Consider the following 21749-nt stretch of genomic DNA (forward strand, 5'->3'; position numbering starts at 1 on the left):
GTCTTTTGCTCGCTCTGCTTCCAAAACAGTTTGGGAATGACAGAAATACATACTGACGTCACAGACTTGCACAGTAAAGACGGTTTGTTCCGAAATTTTGGAATAAGTGTTTTCATGCGCGCCGATCAGATTATCAATTGATATGAACCACCCCTCGTTTGGATTAAAATCTGGTTTGGAATGGGCTTGATCAGGTCAGAATATTCCAAGTGGGGTGTTTACATGAAGCATTTTTATTCTGATCCAGCCTTTATCTGAACAAATGTGTCCATGTAAACGTAGCCATTGTCTGGCAATTGTATGCATATAGCGTACAGTAATTGCACATGAATATATGTATATATATATATGTATATATGTATGTATATGTATATATATGTATATATGTATGTATATGTATATATATGTATATATATGTGTATGTATATGTATATATATGTATATATATGTGTATGTATATGTATATATATGTATATATATGTGTATGTATATGTATATATATGTATATATATGTGTATGTATATGTATATATATGTATATATATGTGTATATATATGTATATATGTATGTATATATATGTATATATGTATGTATATATACGTATATGTGTATATGTATGTATATATACGTATATGTGTATATGTATGTATATATACACGTATATGTGTATATGTATGTATATATACGTGTGTGTATATGTATGTATATATACGTGTGTGTATATGTATGTATATATACGTATGTGTGTATATGTATGTATATATACGTATATGTGTATATGTATGTATATACCATTCGATTCTAGATACAGTCTACTCTCCACCGTCTGCTAGTTTCCCTGCCTGACTTCCTACTAACCCTTCATTGCTTCACTGGAGCATGGAAGTATCTGTTGTGTATTTGTTTTTTTGTCTGCTTCGCTTTCCATCTTGTTGTATGTCCTATCATGTGTCGTAACTTCTACTTGCCATTAACATTTGCTTATTTTGTATATTTTAATCATAAATCACAGCCTGGTCGCTACTAAATGAACGCAGCATGTGAGCTTTTAACTTTTGATTTAAGGCTGCAAAAACCCCTTTATCCTGAAGGATGAAGTCTGGCACGAAATTTGGAAGAGCTGAAAACAAAACACAGAGTTAGCATACTTCCTTACAAAAGTAAAAGAAATATCGCCATGATTATATAATCCAGCGCTACAAATTTGTAGCCTTGTACAGTGTTGTAATTGTTTTGCGTCCATGTCTGTTTATGTCTCTGAGACTGCAAAACGGTTGTTTGTCTTTGTCTCTATGTCTGTCTTGTGGACCCAGACACCTTTTGCTTTATGCTGAGAGGAAAAGGTGCAACCCCACACTCCCGTTGCTCCTCCACTAACTTTGTTATCACGTTCCATTCATTCCACCCATAGGCCATGGAGCGCTGTGGCAATCGCATGTCTTCGCACACAGAGAGCGCCAGTTTCTTGCAAACTTTAACAGGACGGTTGCCCACAAAAAAGGTAGAGCCACTTGCACTGGGGGAGGAAACCACCCTACCCTCTCCTTGCCTTCTCACTTGTCTTGTCTGTGGATGTACAGTATGGCTTTGGATGGGTCACTGTTGTTGTGTTGGTTGTGGCGTCTTGCTGAATGTCACTGATCTGTGTCTTATTTTGAAACTTTTAACAATTATTGTAATGGATTTAATGTTGCCTAGCACATGAAATTGTTTTAGTCTTGCGAACATTTGCGCACTGTTATTTTCAAAATGTGCATCTTGCATTCATGAATGAACATCCTTTTAGCTTTCTGTAATACCACATGAGCCAAGATGATGAGCACATCTGCCTCATAACTCTGAATATGTGGGTTAGAATCTGGGTTCCGGCCTTTGGGTGTAACTTTTGCATGTTCTCCCCATGCTTATGTGGGTTTTCTCTGGGTAGTCCGGCTTCCCCTGTTATTCCAAGAACATACTTCTGAGGTTAATTGAAGACTCTAAATTGTCGCCAGGAGTGAATGTGAGTGTGAATGGTTGTTTGTGCCCTGCGATTGCCTGGCCACCAATCCAAGGTATAGTCCGCCTCTCGCCCAAAGTCAGCTTGGTTAGGCTCCTGCTCACCCGTGAGCCGAATGAGGATAAGCAGTATAGAAAAGTTAGATGTGGATATTCATTTTCTCTGAAGCATCGATTCCCAACCCATGGCTTGACGGTGCACCCAATATGCGCGCAAATGCGGCCATTGTGTGCGCCAGTAAAAATGTCATCTGGTCGCACAGCGTGTAAATTAAATAAATGAATATCCAAGTCTGGATGTGTACTTTGCCACATTAACGGCCATCTAACCGAACTTGTACTATTTACTTTAAAAAAGGATGGCTTTCCATTACGCTCACTCTCATTTACTGAGTCACTCACGACATGCTCCGCATGGCAATAGAGACTACTCGCTTGTCTATTTTTAGTGGAATTATAAATACTCTTGGTACTACTGTTGTAAAACACAACATGTTTATGGGTGGTTATGTCTCAAACTATTAACTAATACTAAGTGATTGCTAGCTTAAAATGTGGAAACGGATTTAGTGTGTGGTGCACTTGAATCACTGGTACCACGTAACAGGCACATGCTTGTGATTTAATATTTGTATTATCATTTATAATACACTCAACCTTTGTGGTTCAAATGGATGGATTCATAGGACAGATTCAACAGGAACATGACTTAAATTACATCTCTCTCATTCGGTGAGATGTGACGTGCATTCAAATACAGTCGGGCATTTCAAACTCAAGCAGAAAATAGTCGATGCAGAAACGTTCATAGCTACAGTTATTGAAAGAATGTGGGCCCAATCTATAAAAGCTGACATTTCAAGAAGAATGATGGGATGAAATCACTTTGCTATTTTACTTAATTACCATCAATGATTCATCTAGTCACTTAACTTACAATACCCTATACTCTCCAAAGGTTTAAATAATAAACAACAAATATTTTGGCACCCTAAGACTTAAAGTCCTGGATATAAATACAAATGTTAGTAGTCTGTAAAAAAACAAAACGTTTTCAATAGTTCTGAAGTGTTTACAAATGTTCAAAAAATGTTTTGTTATCGAAAGCATTGCAATTAATATCTTTGTCGTATTTTGTTGGACTAATACAAATAAAACACATTTGCAGTTGTTTAGCTGTCAGACAATATTTCACTCCTTTTTACTGAATTTTTCCTATGGTATAATATCATTTTTTTGTCTTTTTATAAGGTTTTAAAGTTTTATAAAATAATTGACCTGTTTTGTTAGCCGCTGCTAGTTACAAAGTTGTTGTTACTGTACAGAATAATATTTTGCAAATATATCTTCAGTCACTGTCAATGTTTACATCATACGAAACTACGCTATGCCAATTGCGATGACTATACAGCAGCATATGGTCATGCTGTTCCGCACCAAAAACTGCTGCGACCCAATCTTAGCTCCTTTCAGTCAATATATCTAGTTTTTAGTTCTTTGTTTTTTTTCTTTTATGTCATCCACTTTGTTTCCTCTGCATCCCTGTCCCACATAGCTCTTTCACGAGGAGCTGGCTCTCCAATGGGTGGTGAGCAGTGGAAGTGTCAGGGAGGGAGCTCTACAGCAGGCCTGGTTTTTCTTTGAGCTTATGGTAGGAAAAACTGATCAGGAAGCCCTATACATTCTTAGCCCTTTCAGTCATAATATTCCCTCTATAAAATACATGCCAACCCATTTCTCTGTTTTCTGACAAACACTTGAACCGCAGGTGAAGAGCATTATCCATCACCTCTACTTCGCTGAACGCATGGAGTCACCCAGAAAGAACCGTTTCCCGGAGCGCTTTATGGATGACATTACAGCGCTCGTCAGCACCATTGCTGGCGACATTGTATCACGTTTCCAGAAGGTAAAGATGGGGAAAAAAGATCCATACATTGGGATTGTAAATTCAGAAGTGATTTCAGATTTACTACTACCCACTAGTTGAAACAAGGTATTCTGATAAATATTGCGTGTGTGGAATAAGTGTTAATCCACTCCTTTTTAGCCGTCTCTTGGGGCCTTCGTTTTGTCTTATGTCGACTGAAAATGACATCACAACTGCTCACAACAACCAATCACATCTCAGATTCAGAAAACAGGTCACCTGTGATTGGTCGTTGTGAGCAGTTGTGATGTCATTTTCAGTCGACATAAGACAAATTGGCCGCCCCAGAGATGGTTAAAAACGAGTGCATTTTGCTGCTTAACTTATATTCCACAAACGCAAAATTAATCAGAATGCCGTGTTTCAACTAGTGGGCCTGCTGGGAACATATTCTTGAAAAAAATATGTTTGGGTTGACTTCCGCTTTAAGGTTTTTAAACACTTCTATTGGGTGTTATGTTAAGTTTCCCATCAGCTGCATTCACACTGCAGGCATATCTGATTCCAATCAGATTCCTCCTCAAATCTGATTTTTAGGGCTGACTGTCCACACTGTTTTTAGTAAGCGTCCAAATGGGTTCTGGCCCATCTGACAGGTTGCTGTAGCAACGACGTCAGAACGCAATCGTCGCCCAGCATATGGAGCGTTTAACATCACCTTCGACGTCCGCCGTAAGCACCCCGCGTTTAGGCACGTGACGGCCGCTGTTCGCACCGTCCAAACCCCCAACCTCCCCCATCGATGATTATGTTTTGGCGTGACCGTTGCCGTCTGCCAACACCCCTTCCACCGCACGGACAACAAAATCCCCCCACCCCTTTTCGCCGATTATGTGTCGTCACATGACGGCCGCCAATTTCGGTCCCACTACGTCCCTGATTGGCACTTTCTGCTATGGCGCATTGTGTCCTTTTTCGCGTAGAGTGACGTCACGAACAGTCAAATCCGATCCGTGTGTTTGAAGCTGTTCAGACGCACTCCGTCCAAACGCGAAATGAAAACTACCTCCCGAATGTAGTTTCAATACAGCTCACAAAAAACGGATTTCATGTGCTTTATGACTGTTCAAACTATGAACGAGCCTTCCCATTTGGAAGGGTTGAAAATAGGATTTGGGCTTATAGTCTGAACGAAGCCACGATGTGGCTTCTGTTTTCTTTTTGCTGTTTTGCAAGAACTTCATTAACTTTATTAATTACACCGCCTATGGTTTCAGTAAATTTCATTGCATGCAAAATATAACAACTTGAGCTTCTTGTCATCAGGATCTGGAGCTGGTTGAGCGATTGAATGCAAGTCTTGCTTTCTTTCTCAATGATTTGCTGTCGGTCATGGACAGAGGCTTTGTCTTCACCCTTATCAAGGCCTACTGGAAACAGGTAACCACCTACCTATGATTTTTGACTGTGTAATGAATTGATTGTCTCATAACACATGGCTAAGATGGTGGATAGGAGTATGCAACAAAAGCAGCAATATGTAGTAATTTTACCTGAAAGTAACTCAATCTTCAAAATAAAATTGAGGTAAATACACCATGATAAAAACAGAAATGGTCTTTTAGCATGTATTTTGATACGTTTGAAGTGTACAAAGTATTTTAAGTCTCTAAATTGAGTTGACCTTGTAAAACATCTCAAAGCACCATGACCTTTGAATGTATTTTTTCTACTCTGTTTAAAGTACTGTCACGCCTTGCCTCCCAACAGGTGTCCACAAAAGTTTATGCTCTGCAAAACCCGACATTGGAGTCTCTGAGGCTGGATTTCTTGAGAATAGTTTGCAGTCATGAACACTATGTCACCCTCAACCTGCCTTGTAGCTTGCTCACGCCACCTGCTTCGCCATCACCGTCTGTCTCTTCAGCAACTTCACAGGTCAGTTCAATTATTGTATTTAAAAGGAGAACATAACTGTAGTTATACTGCTCTACTTGGAACAGCAGAGGTGCTTTTGTCATTTACATTTACATGTACATGTGTGACTCTTCGTTCTCTTGTTACAGAGCTCTGGGTTCTCCACACATGTTCAGGACCAAAAAATAGCAAATATGTTTGAACTCTCTGTGCCCTTCAGAGAGCAACACTTTATGGCTGGGCTGGTACTGTCACAACTGTCTGTGATACTTGACCCAGACAATGAGGGGTTAGTATATCTAACACATCATACATTAGGATTCACTGACAAAAGAAAAGAGTTTGCGTGGGTGACAGGAAAATATTATTTCAGGGATACGATAAGCGTTAAGTAGAAAGCATGCGGACAAAGCTAAAGTTTCATGATGTACAGTATCTCCGTGTGTGCGGCAGATGGTCCTACTTTACACATGCATATGCTTTTTATTTGTCAATATTTGCTTCTGTAAAACAACACTGGTGTGAACACTAGCAAGACAAAATATGATTAGAAAAAATGCAATTCCTCTGTTTTTTGTCTGTATGAAAGTATACACTGAGATAGTGGTGGGCGATATGGCAAAAATATCATACCATGATTTTTAAAAAATAAAATCCCGATCATGATTTTATCATGATTCTTTTTTTACATCATTTTTTTTAGACTAATTTGCACATTTTTTTTTACCATTTTCCTCACGTTAAACATATTAAACATATCTAAAATGTATATAAAACCCTGAAAAAAAGAGATTTTATGCCAGCTAAGCTTTCTGAACAGGTTTTTTATTTATAAAATTTCCCCACTGTGGGATCAATAAAGGCATTCTTATCTTCTTCTTCTTATCTTATTTGAATAGTGCCATTTTTTATCAAAATGTGCAGTGAAGGTAAACATAAAAGGTAACATAACGTAAACATAAAAACACAGCTCGTAACGCGGGTCTAGTACTTTGAAGGGACTTTTAAACCCCTTGTTTTCCACTGTTTTAATGGGAATCATGTCTTCAGCAAGGTAATAACTCCCTCAGTTACTTCTTTAGTGGTTTGTGTTAGCTTGGAGCTAGTGGCTGCCTCTGGCTACCATGTGTCTAATCTCTGTTTGCTTTGGCCTTCAGCGTAGTTTTTTGGGTGCTGTCTGCAAGTGATTAAACAGGTTTGTCGTATTGCCATCTGACGTCCGAACCGAGTCCCTGCAAACTTTGCAAATAATTGGTTTGCGCTTTCTTCTCCGAGGAAAAGCCAAACCAAATCGACACTGTGGATGTGGGGTTTCTTTTCGGGACCAGCTCTGCTTCGTGGTGACTTTCCGCTATAGCTTCCCGCTATTACAAACAAACAGGGAGGCGGGGAGTGTCACGTACGGTGCACTGTGCGTGCTGTGATTGGTTGGCCGGGTATGCGTCAGCGGCTTTGAGCCGCCATAGAACTAAACTGTATAGAATGTTCTCTGTAGACAATCAAACGATCTTTCGGCTTTACGAGATTGTCAACACGTTAAAGTCCTTAACGATCTAATATCGTCATATCGCCCACCCTACACTGAAATAAACTTGTCACTCCCCCCAAAAAGAAAATTGAAAACAGTACTGTACATTCTCAATTTGAAAAATGTTTATGGTTTTACCAAATTGCTTGTGTTCCAATTTTCCATCCTTGTTAAACCCTTTTCCCTTTTTTCCTAGGATGTTTGGCCTGCATAAAAAAGTGGTTAGTGTTGTACACAACCTGTTGTCCAGCCATGACTCTGACCCACGCTATGCCGATCCAGAGGTCAAAGCCCGAGTTGCTATGCTGTACCTTCCTTTGATTGGCATTGTCATGGAGACCCTGCCACAGCTCCATGACTTCACAGGTACTAAATAAAGCATAGTAGCTTATTGCAATATGCAATTGCAATTTATTGTCTAAAGCAGAACACTTAGCTTAGAAGTTGAGTGTAATATTTTGTAGATTTGATCTGTGTACTTCAAGCTGATCTGTTCTGATATTTTGATTTAGCCAATTCTGGGCACTTAACCCTTTTATTGCCGGTCCGTCCTCTGTCCGCGACCTGGGTACCCTTCCGTCCTCGTCCCTCAGTCCTTATTCATAAAAATTATCATCCTCCGACCCAGTCTGTCCTTGTCCTTTCAACACTAGGACGCCCATGTTTTTAACAACTATTGAACTACAAATCTGGGTGATATTTGACAAACAACTCCGCTGGCTACAATTAGCCAACTTTCACTGCCAAAGGTTATTTTGAGAGGAAACAACTTCCAGGTCGTTTAAATGAATATGCTGGTAGAGATTTTTATGGTCTAAAGATGTCCCACACAAGGACATGCTTCGCATGCAAAGGGATAAGGTACAAGACAGGTTTCTGTCAGTGAGGTGAAATGGCTGACTCCTGTGGCATTATCCATGGTATTACATGTGTTGAACCACTAGAGGGCAGAATATGCATGTGCAATGTGACTACTGGGAAGCACATGAAAAGCGTTGTGCAGGCAATTAATGAATGCAGCTCCGTAGAAGAGAACATGCAGTGGGCTTGCTTTTTTAACAGAACACACCACGTTCAGTTGGTACTTGACCCAGTTAGGGACGAATAGATGGACGGATGAAAACTCACTTCCGTCAATGCTTAGTCGGTCCTTTTTAAAAAACCTTCTCGGGGACGGACGGATGGATGGACGGGGAGACAGATTGCCCAGCTCTGAACGTAGCTGCATTCAACTCTTCCTATTCCATTGACCAAGTCCCGTAAAATTGGGGCTATAATCTGCCCCTTTTTCCCCAGCGTTAATCCCTGTGGGTTAAACAGATGCAGATTCTCCCCAATCTCGCATTCTCATCTGTTTTTAGGGTTAGGCTTAAAAAGTCTACACACGCCTGTTCAAGTTTTTGTTAATATAAAGCCATTAATGTGGCCTACAACCTCAATAGGGGAAAAAGGAAAACATTTTAAATATAACAACTGTGATAATGTGGTTCTACGAGTGTACAACCCTCATAACTGGGGCTGTGGTTGTGCAGAATTAAAAAAAAATAAAAATAAATATATACATATTAACATATTATATATACATATTATATATATATATATGTATATGTATATATACATATATATATATATACATATATATGTATATGTATATGTGTGTCAATGTATGCTTGAAACTATGGCAGTAAACTGGCACCCTTGGTCCCACTACTGAAACTTTTGAGGAAATGGGAATGGTGTTGTGTCCTGTTTGTAGATTAAACTGGTGCACTGAGCGAGTGAGAGCAGTGCACAAATCTTCAGGGCGCAGCTTCAAGGGAACATTGGTGGGCGGACATGGCTCCCTATGGCTGCCCGTGGCGACGGGTCTCGGTCTGCAGCTCTGCAGAAAAGAACACTGTAATTTGTTATTCAGTTATATTTTTATGACTCGTATAACTAACTTTCGGAACTTTTCTCTGCTTCACTAGAGTCCCTCAACCAGTGGGGTCGATCAGGTGGACTCCAGGGCACCACTGTCTGCAGCAATGGGGAAGATGCTGAGGCAGAGGGAAATAACATGATTAATCAGACTGTTGCCATGGCCATAGCAGGCACCACCACTACCTCTCCAATGTCCCGACCAAGCAGCTTCTTGTTGAATTCGCAGGTAATCGATAGCAGCAGCATTTATTACACACATTACTCTGGTGTGCACACAGCCTGTAGGTGGCAGTACAGTGACAGAAGTAGAGTTGATCATTGATAATGTCTAAAACTAAACTCCAGTCGTTCCACAAAGTTAAATGGGAAGTCAACCCAAACATATTTTTTTTCAAGAATATGTTCTATGCAGGCCCACTAGTTGAAACAAGGCAATATGATTAATGTGAAATATGAGTTAAACAGCAAAATCCACCTGTTTTTAGCCATCTCAGGTGGCGGCCAGTTTGTCACTTCTGTCGACTGAAAATCAACTGAAAAGGACATCACAACTGCTCAGCGCTCAGATAATGACCAATCACGGCTCACCTGTTTTCTGAAGCTGAACTATAATTGGTCGCTATCTGAACCCAGTGTGTGATGTCATCAGTTGACAGAAGTGACAAAATGGCCGCCCCCAGAGATGGCTAAAAATGTGTGGATTTTGTTGCTTGACTCATATTCCACAAACACAAGTGGGCCTGCATAGAAGGTATTCTTAAAAAAGTATGTTTGGGTTGACTTCCGCTTAAGGGAATTTACACTTTGCCTGTATTGTAGGATGTGATGTTAAGTTGTGTCTCTTAATTCATAAACCTCTCACTAGCGTTGGGAATTTCGACTAATTTGCCCGCCGACTTGTCTCAAATTTTATTTGCGACTAGTGAACTAGTCTAATATCATGGCTATTCAAGCAAGAAAACTTGAAATTTAATACATATTGAATTCAAACTTTAAAATGCATATGTTTTGTGTATTTAGGGGCTATTTTAGACCAAACATTAAGGACAGTTTATTAATTTAAATTCTATTGATGTAACAACAACTGACTCAATCAAAGTGAACTATGGAAAGAAAAATACATAAATAAATCGTAGACGGTTAAACGACTAGTCGCGCACATCCCTACCTCTCACACACAGTACAGCAAAATGTATCAACAATCCAGTAATTAATCAAGTATCTGTTACTTGTCTCATCCCCCATTGTTTTTTTTCCACATTTTGCCATTTTGTCATGTACTTCTCATGGTCCGTTTCCCCAGGCGAATCGTCAGCACGGGAGCTTCTCGGCCGAGTCAAGTCGCAGTCTGCTCATCTGTCTGCTGTGGGTGCTTAAAAATGCAGATGAGCTGGTGTTGCAGAAGTGGTTCACAGATCTTTCAGTCTCACAGCTGAACCGCCTGTTAGATCTCCTCTACCTCTGTGTCTCTTGCTTTGAATACAAGGTGAGATAGCTAACATTGCTTCCTTTGCACATTAAGTTGGATTTACACTACATGGATTAAGTGACATAATTCTCCCAAGGGGCACAATTCGGGTAAGGGAGTAAAGAAAAATGTGCACACAATCAGATATCCTCTGATCCTCTTACAAATGTGGAAGAAAATAATCTGCTAATGTGACTGCACCATTGACGGACAGATCAGCTCTCCTCTGACAATGTGAACACTGGGTGGCGCCCACTATTACAGTCCACGTTGTCGTGGCCGTTTAAATTGTGTGTGTGTGTGTGTGTGTGTGCGTGTGCGTGTGCGTGTGTGTGTGTGTGTGTGACGGGGGGGGGATCTCTCCCCCTGCCTCTTCCTGATTGGTGGCTCTTGTCACCAACTCAGACAGCCAATCAGTGCGGGGAAGAGTGACCAAATTAGTCAATTTGCTTCAGGTGTGACATCAGTTTAAAGGCCTAGATAGACCAAAAAGACGCTGGCCAACAGTGACAGACGCTTACCCCCCTGTGGCGTCGGCACGTCACGCTGGTGGAATACACCACAACGACAGACAGCAACGCTGACCATTAAAGTATCTTCTGCGCATACATAAGATGTAATACCCTTCCATACCATCGGCGGCGGTAGTCACTATTTCTCATGGTTAGAAAAATCCAACCGGAAAGCTGTTGGCCGGGGGCGGATTATAAAAACGTAAACAATGCATTCAGCTACATTCTTCGCTCACGATGAACTCCCACTCGAAGTAAACCATCATGTTCTTGACACGGTATTGTGAAATACTTACATTGTCAACCCTCGTTCTTGTACTTGTAAGAAGATTAAGGCAGCGGAGGCGTGCTCACTGTTTATCCGCATTTGTCACTTCCTGTTGGTGCTCCGTGCGCTGATTTGCTAGCTAACAGCCAATCAGAGTGACCAAATGTCATGACTGGCGACGCCGATTCAACATACGTAAACGCCCCCAAGACGCTTACGGACGGGTTACGACACTACGACGGTGACCACTACACCAAACAGACGTCGCATTCAGACGCCACGACGCTTCACGACCTCCGACGTCGGTTTGGTCTGGGTTGGGGACTGGGTTGCTGGTATTCGAAGTTGGCTGCGGGTGATGCAGTCAGTCCTTGTATTTTGTGTTTGTAAACCGCTGTCTTCTGTTTAGTGCACCTCCTTCGCCATAATCTTCATTTATCCTTTTTACGTAGCCACATTAACCATTAGTTTTCGCCATAAATTCGACCATTCATTACTCTGTCATCCTATTCATTTGTGAGTGCACAAGGGCAGTTGGGATTCGGGTGATCACTCTATTTTGTTGTTTCAATGGCCAGGTTTTGTGTTAGTGCACTTTTCATTTATCCCTTCGAAGTTTCACACCTATGTTAGACCCCTCCTCCTTGCCATCTAGAGGAGGGGTCATAAAACCCACGTAATGACTGACATGACTACACAGCAGAATAAGAAAAAGCTTTCAACTGCGCTGAGCACAACAAAGCTTTATGCTAATGATAATGGGAGCCACTGTTTATCACGTTAGTGATCGGCAAGGTATTAACTTGTTACAAAAGCACACGCACTTCAACTGCTGTTATACAAAGTACAATGCAGTGCATCTCAGCAACACTTCTGAGGGCAACGATGCAATCGGGCAATGCATGTGCTTTGACAATAATAATAGGTTTGATTTAAGAGGGCCATCATAACAATGAGCTGGTGGGTTTTGAGGGGAGATTTGAAGTTATTAAGTTAAATAAATCATAATGTGCTCATTTCTCAACTGGTTTCCACTTTACTTATTTTCTTATCAACTCTAAAATGTGTTATAAATACAGAAAATGCATCCTTGATTTTTTTTTATGGGTTGGGTTGTTGTGATGCCCACGAACATGGAACGCATGGTAACACTTTGCCATATGAGTTTTAAGGTCTCCTTACGAACTTGTTATATTGACCGATTTTTTAAATATTTTTGGTTCCCAGAATGCAGTGCGTGGCACAATGCATTTAATTAAAGGTGAAGTCAAGCCAAACATTTTTTTTCAAGCCTATGTTCTATGCAGGCCCACTAGTTGAAACAAGGCATTCAGATTAATATTGCGTTTGCCTTTAATGAAGTTATAAGGATGTTAATCCCTGTCATATGTGATTATTACCACTAGTTGGAAAGTGTGTCATATTTAACACATTAATGTTTGATTTATGTCACACTGTGTTTACTGTGACTTTAGGTTGTGTGAAAAATAGTGACATCCAGGTCAATTACTTGCTTTGCTCACCCAAGCAATGCTTGTAAAAATTAAACTTCACATTATGATGAATGGCAAGTCTGAAGACTGACCTAATCAATTAAATACTTCATACATACGGTAATTAAGGAAACAGGGTTATAGTACAGATTTAAGTGTAGTAAAAAAAATAGGCCAGTGTTAGTTGTGTACATCTGTCATAAATGGTTGGAGTACACAAAATAAAATACAATCGGCAAGCATGGGCCACTTTGTCGATTATTTTGGCCAAATGTTTTAAGGGCCATATTCAGCCGATTTAATTGGCCGGCCTATTGATGGGATGGATGAGTATTTATTATTGTTACCTTCATGTTGTTGTTACCCGATGGTGACACTGAAGTAGTTGTTTATGCAAATTTTATTCTTTGATGCAAGCAGGTTGTCGAAAGTGTTCCATCAATTTAAACACAGTGACGGACGTTAACTCAAAAAAATGGATATAGGTACTGCATTGGAATTGGGCACTTAGACCCTAGTGTCAATCCAACCTGATGTATTTTGGCTGCTGATTTCCCTAACAACATAGACTGTTTTCTCCCTCTTCCAGAGTGATTACTGTTTTATTAATATGTGGCTTGTTCTTTGCATGTTGCATGCATGTTTTCATGCAGTTAAACTTGCTCTGCTTCCTGAGTGCTGTGCTACAAATGACTTTCCTGCTATTTTCTCTTTTGCCACTCACCCTTTACTTCATGGATACAAGGCCCATGTTGTGTTCACCATGCAGGGGAAGAAAGCATTCGAGCGCATGAACAGTCTGACATTCAAAAAGTCGAAAGACATGAAGGCCAAGCTGGAGGAGGCCATCCTGGGCAGCATCGGCGCCAGGCAGGAGATGGTGCGACGCAGCCGTGGGCAGCTAGGTGGGCGCACAACACACTCTATGGGGAAAAAAAAACAGAAGCAATATCATTTTGTGCATTTCACAATTTTACAAGAAACTGTGTACTGTATATCTTTGAGCTGTGTACAGCATTTCACAACATTAATCGGGTAAAGCGAGACACACTGCTTTCATTTGATTGTCAGTCTGAGAATTGTCACTTCCCTGCAACAACCGCATTAGAACAAGCCAAACCAAAATGGAGCAAATTTTGTAGTTCCAAACTGTAATGTAAATGTGGATAATACTGTAAAATACCACTATGTATTACATAAACCCTTCATGCATCGTCATGGCTGTACATTTAAATGTGACTAACTGCAACCAAAACCTAAATTTGTACTCTCCCAGTCAATAAAGTAAATAAATATGGTTTTATTGTTCATTTCCAGAGCGTAGTCCTTCAGGAAGTGCCTTTGGAAGCCAGGAAAATCTGCGGTGGAGGAAGGACATGACCCACTGGAGACAGAACAGTGAGAGATTAGACAAGTAGGTTATTCCCCATTACATTTTGTTAATGTTAATCCCATCAATAACTGTCTTCAACAACAAGGCAGAGTATTTTTTCCCCAATCGGTCTTTTTAACAATTGAAGATGTAATCCGAAAACAATAATTTTGTACAGCACCTGTAGTTTTTGTTTGACAGAAACTTATTTCTGTAGTTTGGAACTTTTCTTCAACTGTTAAATTTGGGTCCTGTTTTGTTTTCACTTCATTATTGTATGTCGCTTTGTGTTCATGTAGGAGTCACAGATCACTCAGGTATTGTATGCCCCACAATTGCTGTGTGCTCTTTTGAGTCAAAGTTCCTTGAGCAACGTGTTCACTTGCATGTGGAAGTACTAGCAGTTGCTGTGGCTATTTCCTTTATTTTCCAACCATTTTGAAACAATCATACATTAGTGTTTCTTCAATCATCAATTCACAAATGGGAAAAAAAACATTCAAAATTATTGGTTTAGTGCAACATGCGCACTGGTAATAAGAAATTACTCTATATGCTCTTAATATGAACAGGATGTAATAGAACAAATGGTATTTAACTCAGGTTTTTGTTGATATAGGGCAAATGGGCAATCATATAGAGCTTTAACTGAAAAAGGAAGAAATTAAAAAAATAATAGTTACTTGGAATACTTATGTAGGGAACACTGGAGTCACAAAAGGATATACTGTACCTGCTGTTAGCATCTCTTCTTGATTGGTTAGACTTTGTAAATTGCACATGCACATGGATGCCCAAGAAACTCATACGCTGGTTCTTACTATTTTCCCTCTTTATATCCCAATAACATTGTGCTTGTTTGAGTTGCTGGTGGCTGAGTCTGTAATGTGTGCTGCTTATTTTTAGCCCTAGGGTGGTGTGCTTTCATTCTTACTGTAGCAGAAAAAAAAGCTGTTTGTCATCCATTTTTTTCTGCTTAAGCCAATATATTTAGTCACCTATGTAATTTATAGCCTGCTAATCTTGCAATGTCTATGCATTCAATTAAACCAAAAACTATGTGTAGACTGTACAGCACCCCCCCCCCCAAAAAAAAATGCTTTAACATCATAACTCAGTGAAAGTACCAACTTTAGACTGGCTATATATATGCTATAAGATCAACATGGGTTGTTACTGTGGTTTGTTTTGAAATATTTTACTTCATCGCTACAGTACATTTTGACCCATTGGAATACAGATATTCAACTTTAATACACTCTGGAGTGGTTAAGTTCCAAACCATTTGCAAAGAGGTGTATAATGTCATTTTAATTGGACATACAATAATGATTTTGCATTTCACCAAATTATGATTAGTTCTGAAAAGAACAGTGCAAATGGTATTGCTGTTTTTCTTCAAGTATAGCCATCATGTGCTCAATGAGGTTGGTCCCAAAATATTTCGTTGAAACACTTCTAACCACTTGGATACATTTTCAACCACCCTGGTAATTCACAAAGATTGAATCGGTGCAAGCGGTAAAGTATAAATCACACAGTAGAAGTCCATCTGTCCTTGATATGATCACTTTAAAAGTAACAATGTCCTCTTATGGGTTTCATTTAATTGGAAATTGACCTTTACACCTCTAAGACCTCCAACAGCACATGGAAACATGAAGACAAACAACTTGTGTAAAAATCAATACTGCACTGCAAAAATGGTCTAGACCACATTGGTGGATGTAGGAAACTCCTGTAACATTCCCTTTGATGTACACGAACTTTCTGTTTATGTGATTGTAGGACAAGAGCAGAGTTGGAGCATGAAGCACTTATTGACGGTAACCTTGCGACAGAGGCCAACTTGATCATTCTTGATACATTGGAAATCGTTGTGCAGGTATGTGAGTGAATGATTTTATGCAAAATTAGATTAGATGAGTTTATTTGAAAGGGGACAGTGCAATTTCACATAACACATGAAAAACCATGGTTAAAAAAAGCCAGAATTAGCCACAAGGCTATTTTTCATCTGTAGTCCCCTGGCTGGCCATGATGTAAAAATAGCATTAAAATACAATGACAAAATATAAATAGCAAGACACTAAATCCTTCAAACATTTTACAATTTACATTATAACAAGTAAGAACAAGTCTGAGTGGTGTGCCTGTTATTTTAGTGTTTGAAGCAGCTCTTGTATTGGATCGTGTATCTAATAGTGTGGCTGTTGAGTGTGCAGAGTAATTGTGTTGTGTTGTTAGCATCTCAACAGTTACTGTTATCTCTATCTCGCTGTTTTTCAGACCGTATCGGTGACAGAATCCAAAGAGAGTATCCTTGGTGGGGTGCTGAAAGTGTTGCTTCACAGTATGGCCTGTAATCAAAGCGCCCTCTACCTGCAGCACTGTTTTGCTACGCAGAGAGCACTCGTGTCAAAGGTGGACTACCTTTACTCCACATTGACATCAGTTGTGTCCGATCATGTTTTGTACTCTTTTTGTAGCATTGCTTTTTGTCACTGTGGCTATTTGGCTGTTTTTTTTTTTTTAGTTTCCCGAATTGCTGTTTGAAGAGGAGACGGAGCAGTGTGCTGATCTGTGCTTACGACTGCTAAGGAGCTGCAGTAGCAGTATAAGCACCATCAGGGCCCACGCCAGCGCATCCCTCTACCTCCTCATGAGGCAGAACTTTGAGATCGGCAACGTGAGTGCATTTTATGCAAGCCAGCAAGTCTGAGCCCTGAGATAAATGGATGACAGACATCTTTGAGGATGAGTTGCTTATTGATTGGCCTTTGTCAGCTGTATTATTTACCAATGTTTTTTCTGTCTGCAAGCTATTAAGCTGCTCACTGTCTGATCAGACAGTGGCTACGTTTACATGGACAACATTTCTTTAATCCGATCAGAGTTCGGATTAAAATTATGATTGGATGGACTGTTTTCATGGACACTAAAAATATTGACCCGATTAGGACTTGCATGTTCATTCATCAAACCTTCGATCGGAACAAATTATTTTGACATGCTCAGACCAAATATACTATAAATAGCAATAGAAGAAGATGTAGCAACTTCCGTGTCAACAAAACATCACTCCGTCCATTTCTACTTTAAACGTTAGTGTTACTTGACGTATTTTTTCTGTTTCCACTGTTATGTCAAGTCAACCTCCTAATGGAGCTTGCTTGCACCTGCCATGTCTTTTGCTTGCTCTGCTTCTACTAGCTTCCAGGAACAACAGAAACGCGTATAATGATGTCACAGACATGCGCGGTAAAGACGGTTTCTTTAGAAATTTAGGAATAAGTGTTTTCATGCGCGCCGATTGGATTATCAATTGACATAAACCACCCGTCTCGTTCGGGGTAAAATCTTGATCGGAATAGGCTTAATCAGGCCAGAATATTCCAAATGTGTTGTGTACATTAAGCATTTTTATGTCGATCAGGATTTTAATTCGAATAAATTTGTCCATGTAAACGTAGCCAGTTACTTGTCATGATAAAATATTCTTTTCCCTGTGCTCCTCTTGTATTTTTGTTTATTTTGGTTGTTTTGTTTTTTTTAGAATTTTGCAAGGGTGAAGATGCAGGTGACAATGTCTCTTTCGTCGTTGGTGGGAACGTCCCAGAATTTTAACGAGGAGTTCCTGCGTCGTTCTCTGAAGACCATCCTTACTTATGCAGAGGAGGACCTCGAGCTTCGGGAAACGACTTTTCCAGACCAGGTACTGAATATATTGCCCAAATGTAAATGTCATTCATGACAGTTTAATGAGGAAATTAACCCAAAACACATTTTTTCAAGAATATGTTCCCAGCAGGCCCACTAGTTAACATTTGTTAACTTTGGTAAAGATGGGAGAATATTAGGAAGTAACGTATGCACAGTATTGAATGTCCTCGTTCTTTTTTTGTAGGTGCAAGACCTTGTTTTTAATTTGCACATGATCCTGTCTGACACAGTCAAGATGAAGGAACACCAAGAAGACCCTGAGATGCTAATTGATCTCATGTACAGGTACTGTACAGAGATGATAAACGTTCAGGACAGTCTTTTCAGTTATAGCGTATCCCTCCTCTGTCCTTAGCGGTAGTTTACTGACTCTGCATTCATATCCAACGGCAGGATTGCAAAGGGTTACCAGACGTCTCCAGACTTGCGGCTAACTTGGCTCCAGAATATGGCCGGCAAACACTCTGAGAGGAACAACCATGCGGAAGCTGCTCAGTGTTTGGTACACAGTGCTGCCTTGGTAGCGGAATATCTGAGCATGTTAGAGGACCGCAAGTATCTACCTGTGGGCTGTGTGACCTTCCAGGTTAGGACATCTGGCAACATTTTTGCATGCTAAATGCGTATGTTCTGTACAGTATTCTTATTCTTTCCGTTTGTGCATGTGCGTTTTTGCCTGTAGAATATTTCATCCAACGTGTTGGAGGAATCCGCCGTCTCCGATGATGTGGTGTCACCAGATGAGGAAGGCATCTGCTCAGGAAAATACTTTACTGAGCTGGGGCTTGTGGGACTCTTGGAGCAAGCTGCTTCATCATTCTCTTTGGTGTGAACGCTTGGAATCTGTTAACATACACGTGGTCGCGCTCTGAATTGTATTGATATCTTTTTTTTTTTTTAATCCCAAATACTGATTGAACATTCTGAGTCTGTTTCCGTTTTTTCTTATTAGGCTGGCATGTACGAGGCTGTGAATGAAGTGTACAAGGTACTGATCCCAGTCCATGAAGCCAACAGAGATGCAAAGAAGCTAGCCACCATTCATGGTAAACTACAGGAAGCCTTTGGCAAAATTGTCCATCAGGTGAATATGTATTATATTGTATTGTCACCCAAATATCCTACTGTTTACAGATTTAAAATGGGACTGCTCTTTGTTTTATGCAGACATAGGTACACTTTTTCCACAATCACATTCTGAGTTCATATTTAAAGAGGAAGTCAACCACAAAAAAATCTTAACAGGGGGCGGCCATTTTGTCACTTTCTGGAAACTGAAAACGACATCACTTTTGCTCAGGTAACCACCAGTCACGGCTCAGCGTCAGAAAACACGTGAGCAGTAATTGGTTGTTACTTGAGCAACTGTGATGTTAATTTCAGTCGACAGCACGTGACAAAATGGCCGCCCACCAAGATGGCTAAAAGCGGTTGGATTTTGCTGCTTAATACATATTTCAGAAATGTAATATTAATCAGAATGCCATGCTGAGACTAGTGGAGGCGCATAGAACATATTGGAAAGAAAAATTTTGGGTTGACTTCCGCTTTAAATTGACAAGTTACAAATTGTACAGATTTTATCCAGACATAATTCAGGAAATTCAAAAAACAGAAGGTGGCATTCAACACTTCAACCATGTTCAACCACAAATTAGAATTTATTCAGCTTTGCATGTTTGTACCTTTTTTTAAAAAAAATTTTTTATGCATTTTCCCCCATAATTTGGTGTAATATTCAGAGGTACTGTTGGATAAAGTGCATTCAGAACACAACAAGGTCAGGGTTGTAATATCGATTCAAGATATGTAGATATTGATTAATGTCCTCTAGCGGCAGGCATTGATGTCTCAAGTATCCTGTAATGTATGGGGTTACACAGAAATACGTTACTGAGATTTTTCTCTTCCTATGTAGGCGAATACCTGTCTTAGACGGACGGTTTCAAATACATGACATTATAATGCACATTATGGGAGTTTTGCACCAGTTTTCAAGCGTTACTTATGCAAATTCCTTGCATGAATTATTCCGTCTCTGTTAAGTTTGCATGATGTGTTTTAAGGGGTTCGGCATGGAATCAGTACCAAGTGGCCTCTTATTGCTGTAACGTCACTGAATATGTGAGTGTTATTGTGCATTGGGGTTCTGAGTGTGATGTGGTTCACGTGTCCTGTGTTCTCTTTCACACACAGAGTACTGGCTGGGAGGTAGGTGGTTAAATGGTTCCTGCTTGGCCCTGCCCGTCTTTTGTTTATCTACTTTATTTTTTTCATTTTTATTTGTATTCACACTCATTTCATTTGCTAGCCACAGGCTTTCTGTTCCTCGCTTTGCTTTTCACATACAGTACGTCTAGTCCATTAACATCTGCAGACAACATTGACTGTCTGTTGCCATCAGGGACTCTTGCTGCACTGGCAGCAAACCCCTTGTTTTCCTCTCACCTCTCCCTCCATGTTGTGCGAGGAGGGCCTTTTTTTTTTTTTTTTTAAACGTGACACCGTTAACCGGCTGTGTGCATGGGAGCCACAGTGTTTGACACTAAAAGTCTCTGAATGCATCACATGCGCACTCTCTTCGTCTTCATCCTCTGTCCATCTGAGGTGTCGGCCAGAACACACACATTGGCTGACAACTCCCACAGTCGTACCGCCTCTTGTCTTTACACCCAGGGCTCGATTTGAGTGCATTGTCTTTATGTCGCCCTCTCTGGTTTAACCACCATGTGTTCCACTCAAAATTGACTTGTCATGATGCAAACTGGCATCGGGGTGAAGTTTGAGACCATCAAATGTCTCCCAGTGTTTGTCTAAAACGCTCGCTAATCCTCCCTTGTGATTTTTTGTTATTCTTACCCCCCTTTTCATTAGTGTAAACTAAATCGACCCCTGTTTTATTCTGATTTGATTTGTTTGATCTGATTTTTCTTTTTCTTTTTGTAAACCATTCATTACTTTGTTTCCTGGTTTGTTGCATGGACAGAGCACTCGTTCCTTCCAGAACTGCACTGACAGTGCATGACATGTTTTGGAAATTGTGGAGCTTTATTTTCTCCCTTTTTATTTTTCTTAACTTTTTCTTTGTATCCTTCTACCTTTGCATGGTTTATTAGTTCCTCCACAATCTGTTTGTGTTCTTAAAAAAAATGTTGTTGGTGTCAATGCCAACGCCAGTGTTAGTTTGTGTTGTTTTGAAAACATTTTGGAGGAAGTTAATTCTGATTCAAATTTGTTCTGTTTTCTCCTTTTTGATTTTCCTGGTTCCCGACCCCTCCTCCCCACTTTACTTAATTGTTTCTTGTGGTAAGTTTCTTTGTTTTCGGAGCTTCTCACATTTCATTTGCTGGTCAACAGCACATTTTAATCAGAAATGGCTTTGTGACCCTAGACGATTTCAAAAAAAAAAAGTACGTCAGGTTTTTGAGGTTTTCAAATTTGGTTGTTAAGTTGGACCTATAAAAGCTTGTGCAATACAGATTTTACCCTGCGCTGTTCTTTATAGCTACGATATTTCAGAAAAAAAAAGTTACCTGTTGCTGAACCTAACCCTTGATTTGTAAATATTACTAAGTATATTACTATATTTCATATATTGTTGTTATTATATTTTATTATGATGGAAAAGTGATGTACTTGAGGCAAAAACGAGAGAAGATTCGGAATCAGCTCAAAAA

General features: G+C 39.9%; 1 protein-coding gene across 18 annotated transcripts in view; it reads left to right on the forward strand.

Annotated features, from left to right (window-relative positions):
* Window positions 1–21749, forward strand: part of dock7 (dedicator of cytokinesis 7) — a 70599-nt gene that overhangs the window by 42447 nt on the left and 6403 nt on the right. For 5 of the 18 annotated variants that reach the window (XM_086046372.1, XM_086046373.1, XM_086046386.1 and 2 more), the window contains 21 exons: window positions 1412–1501; window positions 3554–3649; window positions 3767–3907; window positions 5195–5308; window positions 5639–5806; window positions 5935–6074; window positions 7510–7679; window positions 9284–9462; window positions 10540–10722; window positions 13723–13882; window positions 14295–14391; window positions 14649–14666; window positions 16138–16234; window positions 16639–16773; window positions 16886–17038; window positions 17906–18064; window positions 18257–18357; window positions 18466–18658; window positions 18755–18898; window positions 19025–19156; window positions 20269–20283. In XM_086046372.1, the coding sequence (XP_085902498.1) occupies window positions 1412–1501; window positions 3554–3649; window positions 3767–3907; window positions 5195–5308; window positions 5639–5806; window positions 5935–6074; window positions 7510–7679; window positions 9284–9462; window positions 10540–10722; window positions 13723–13882; window positions 14295–14391; window positions 14649–14666; window positions 16138–16234; window positions 16639–16773; window positions 16886–17038; window positions 17906–18064; window positions 18257–18357; window positions 18466–18658; window positions 18755–18898; window positions 19025–19156; window positions 20269–20283 (2685 nt within the window). The remainder of the gene's footprint in view (window positions 1–1411; window positions 1502–3553; window positions 3650–3766; window positions 3908–5194; window positions 5309–5638; window positions 5807–5934; window positions 6075–7509; window positions 7680–9283; window positions 9463–10539; window positions 10723–13722; window positions 13883–14294; window positions 14392–14648; window positions 14667–16137; window positions 16235–16638; window positions 16774–16885; window positions 17039–17905; window positions 18065–18256; window positions 18358–18465; window positions 18659–18754; window positions 18899–19024; window positions 19157–20268; window positions 20284–21749) is intronic. The other 13 variants (XM_086046378.1, XM_086046382.1, XM_086046387.1 and 10 more) reach the window with 7 other exon arrangements.

This window comes from Filicampus tigris, chromosome 12 (genome assembly GCF_054856515.1).
Source record: "Filicampus tigris isolate MCC_2025a chromosome 12, RoL_Ftig_1.0, whole genome shotgun sequence".
Lineage (NCBI taxonomy): Eukaryota > Metazoa > Chordata > Actinopteri > Syngnathiformes > Syngnathidae > Filicampus > Filicampus tigris.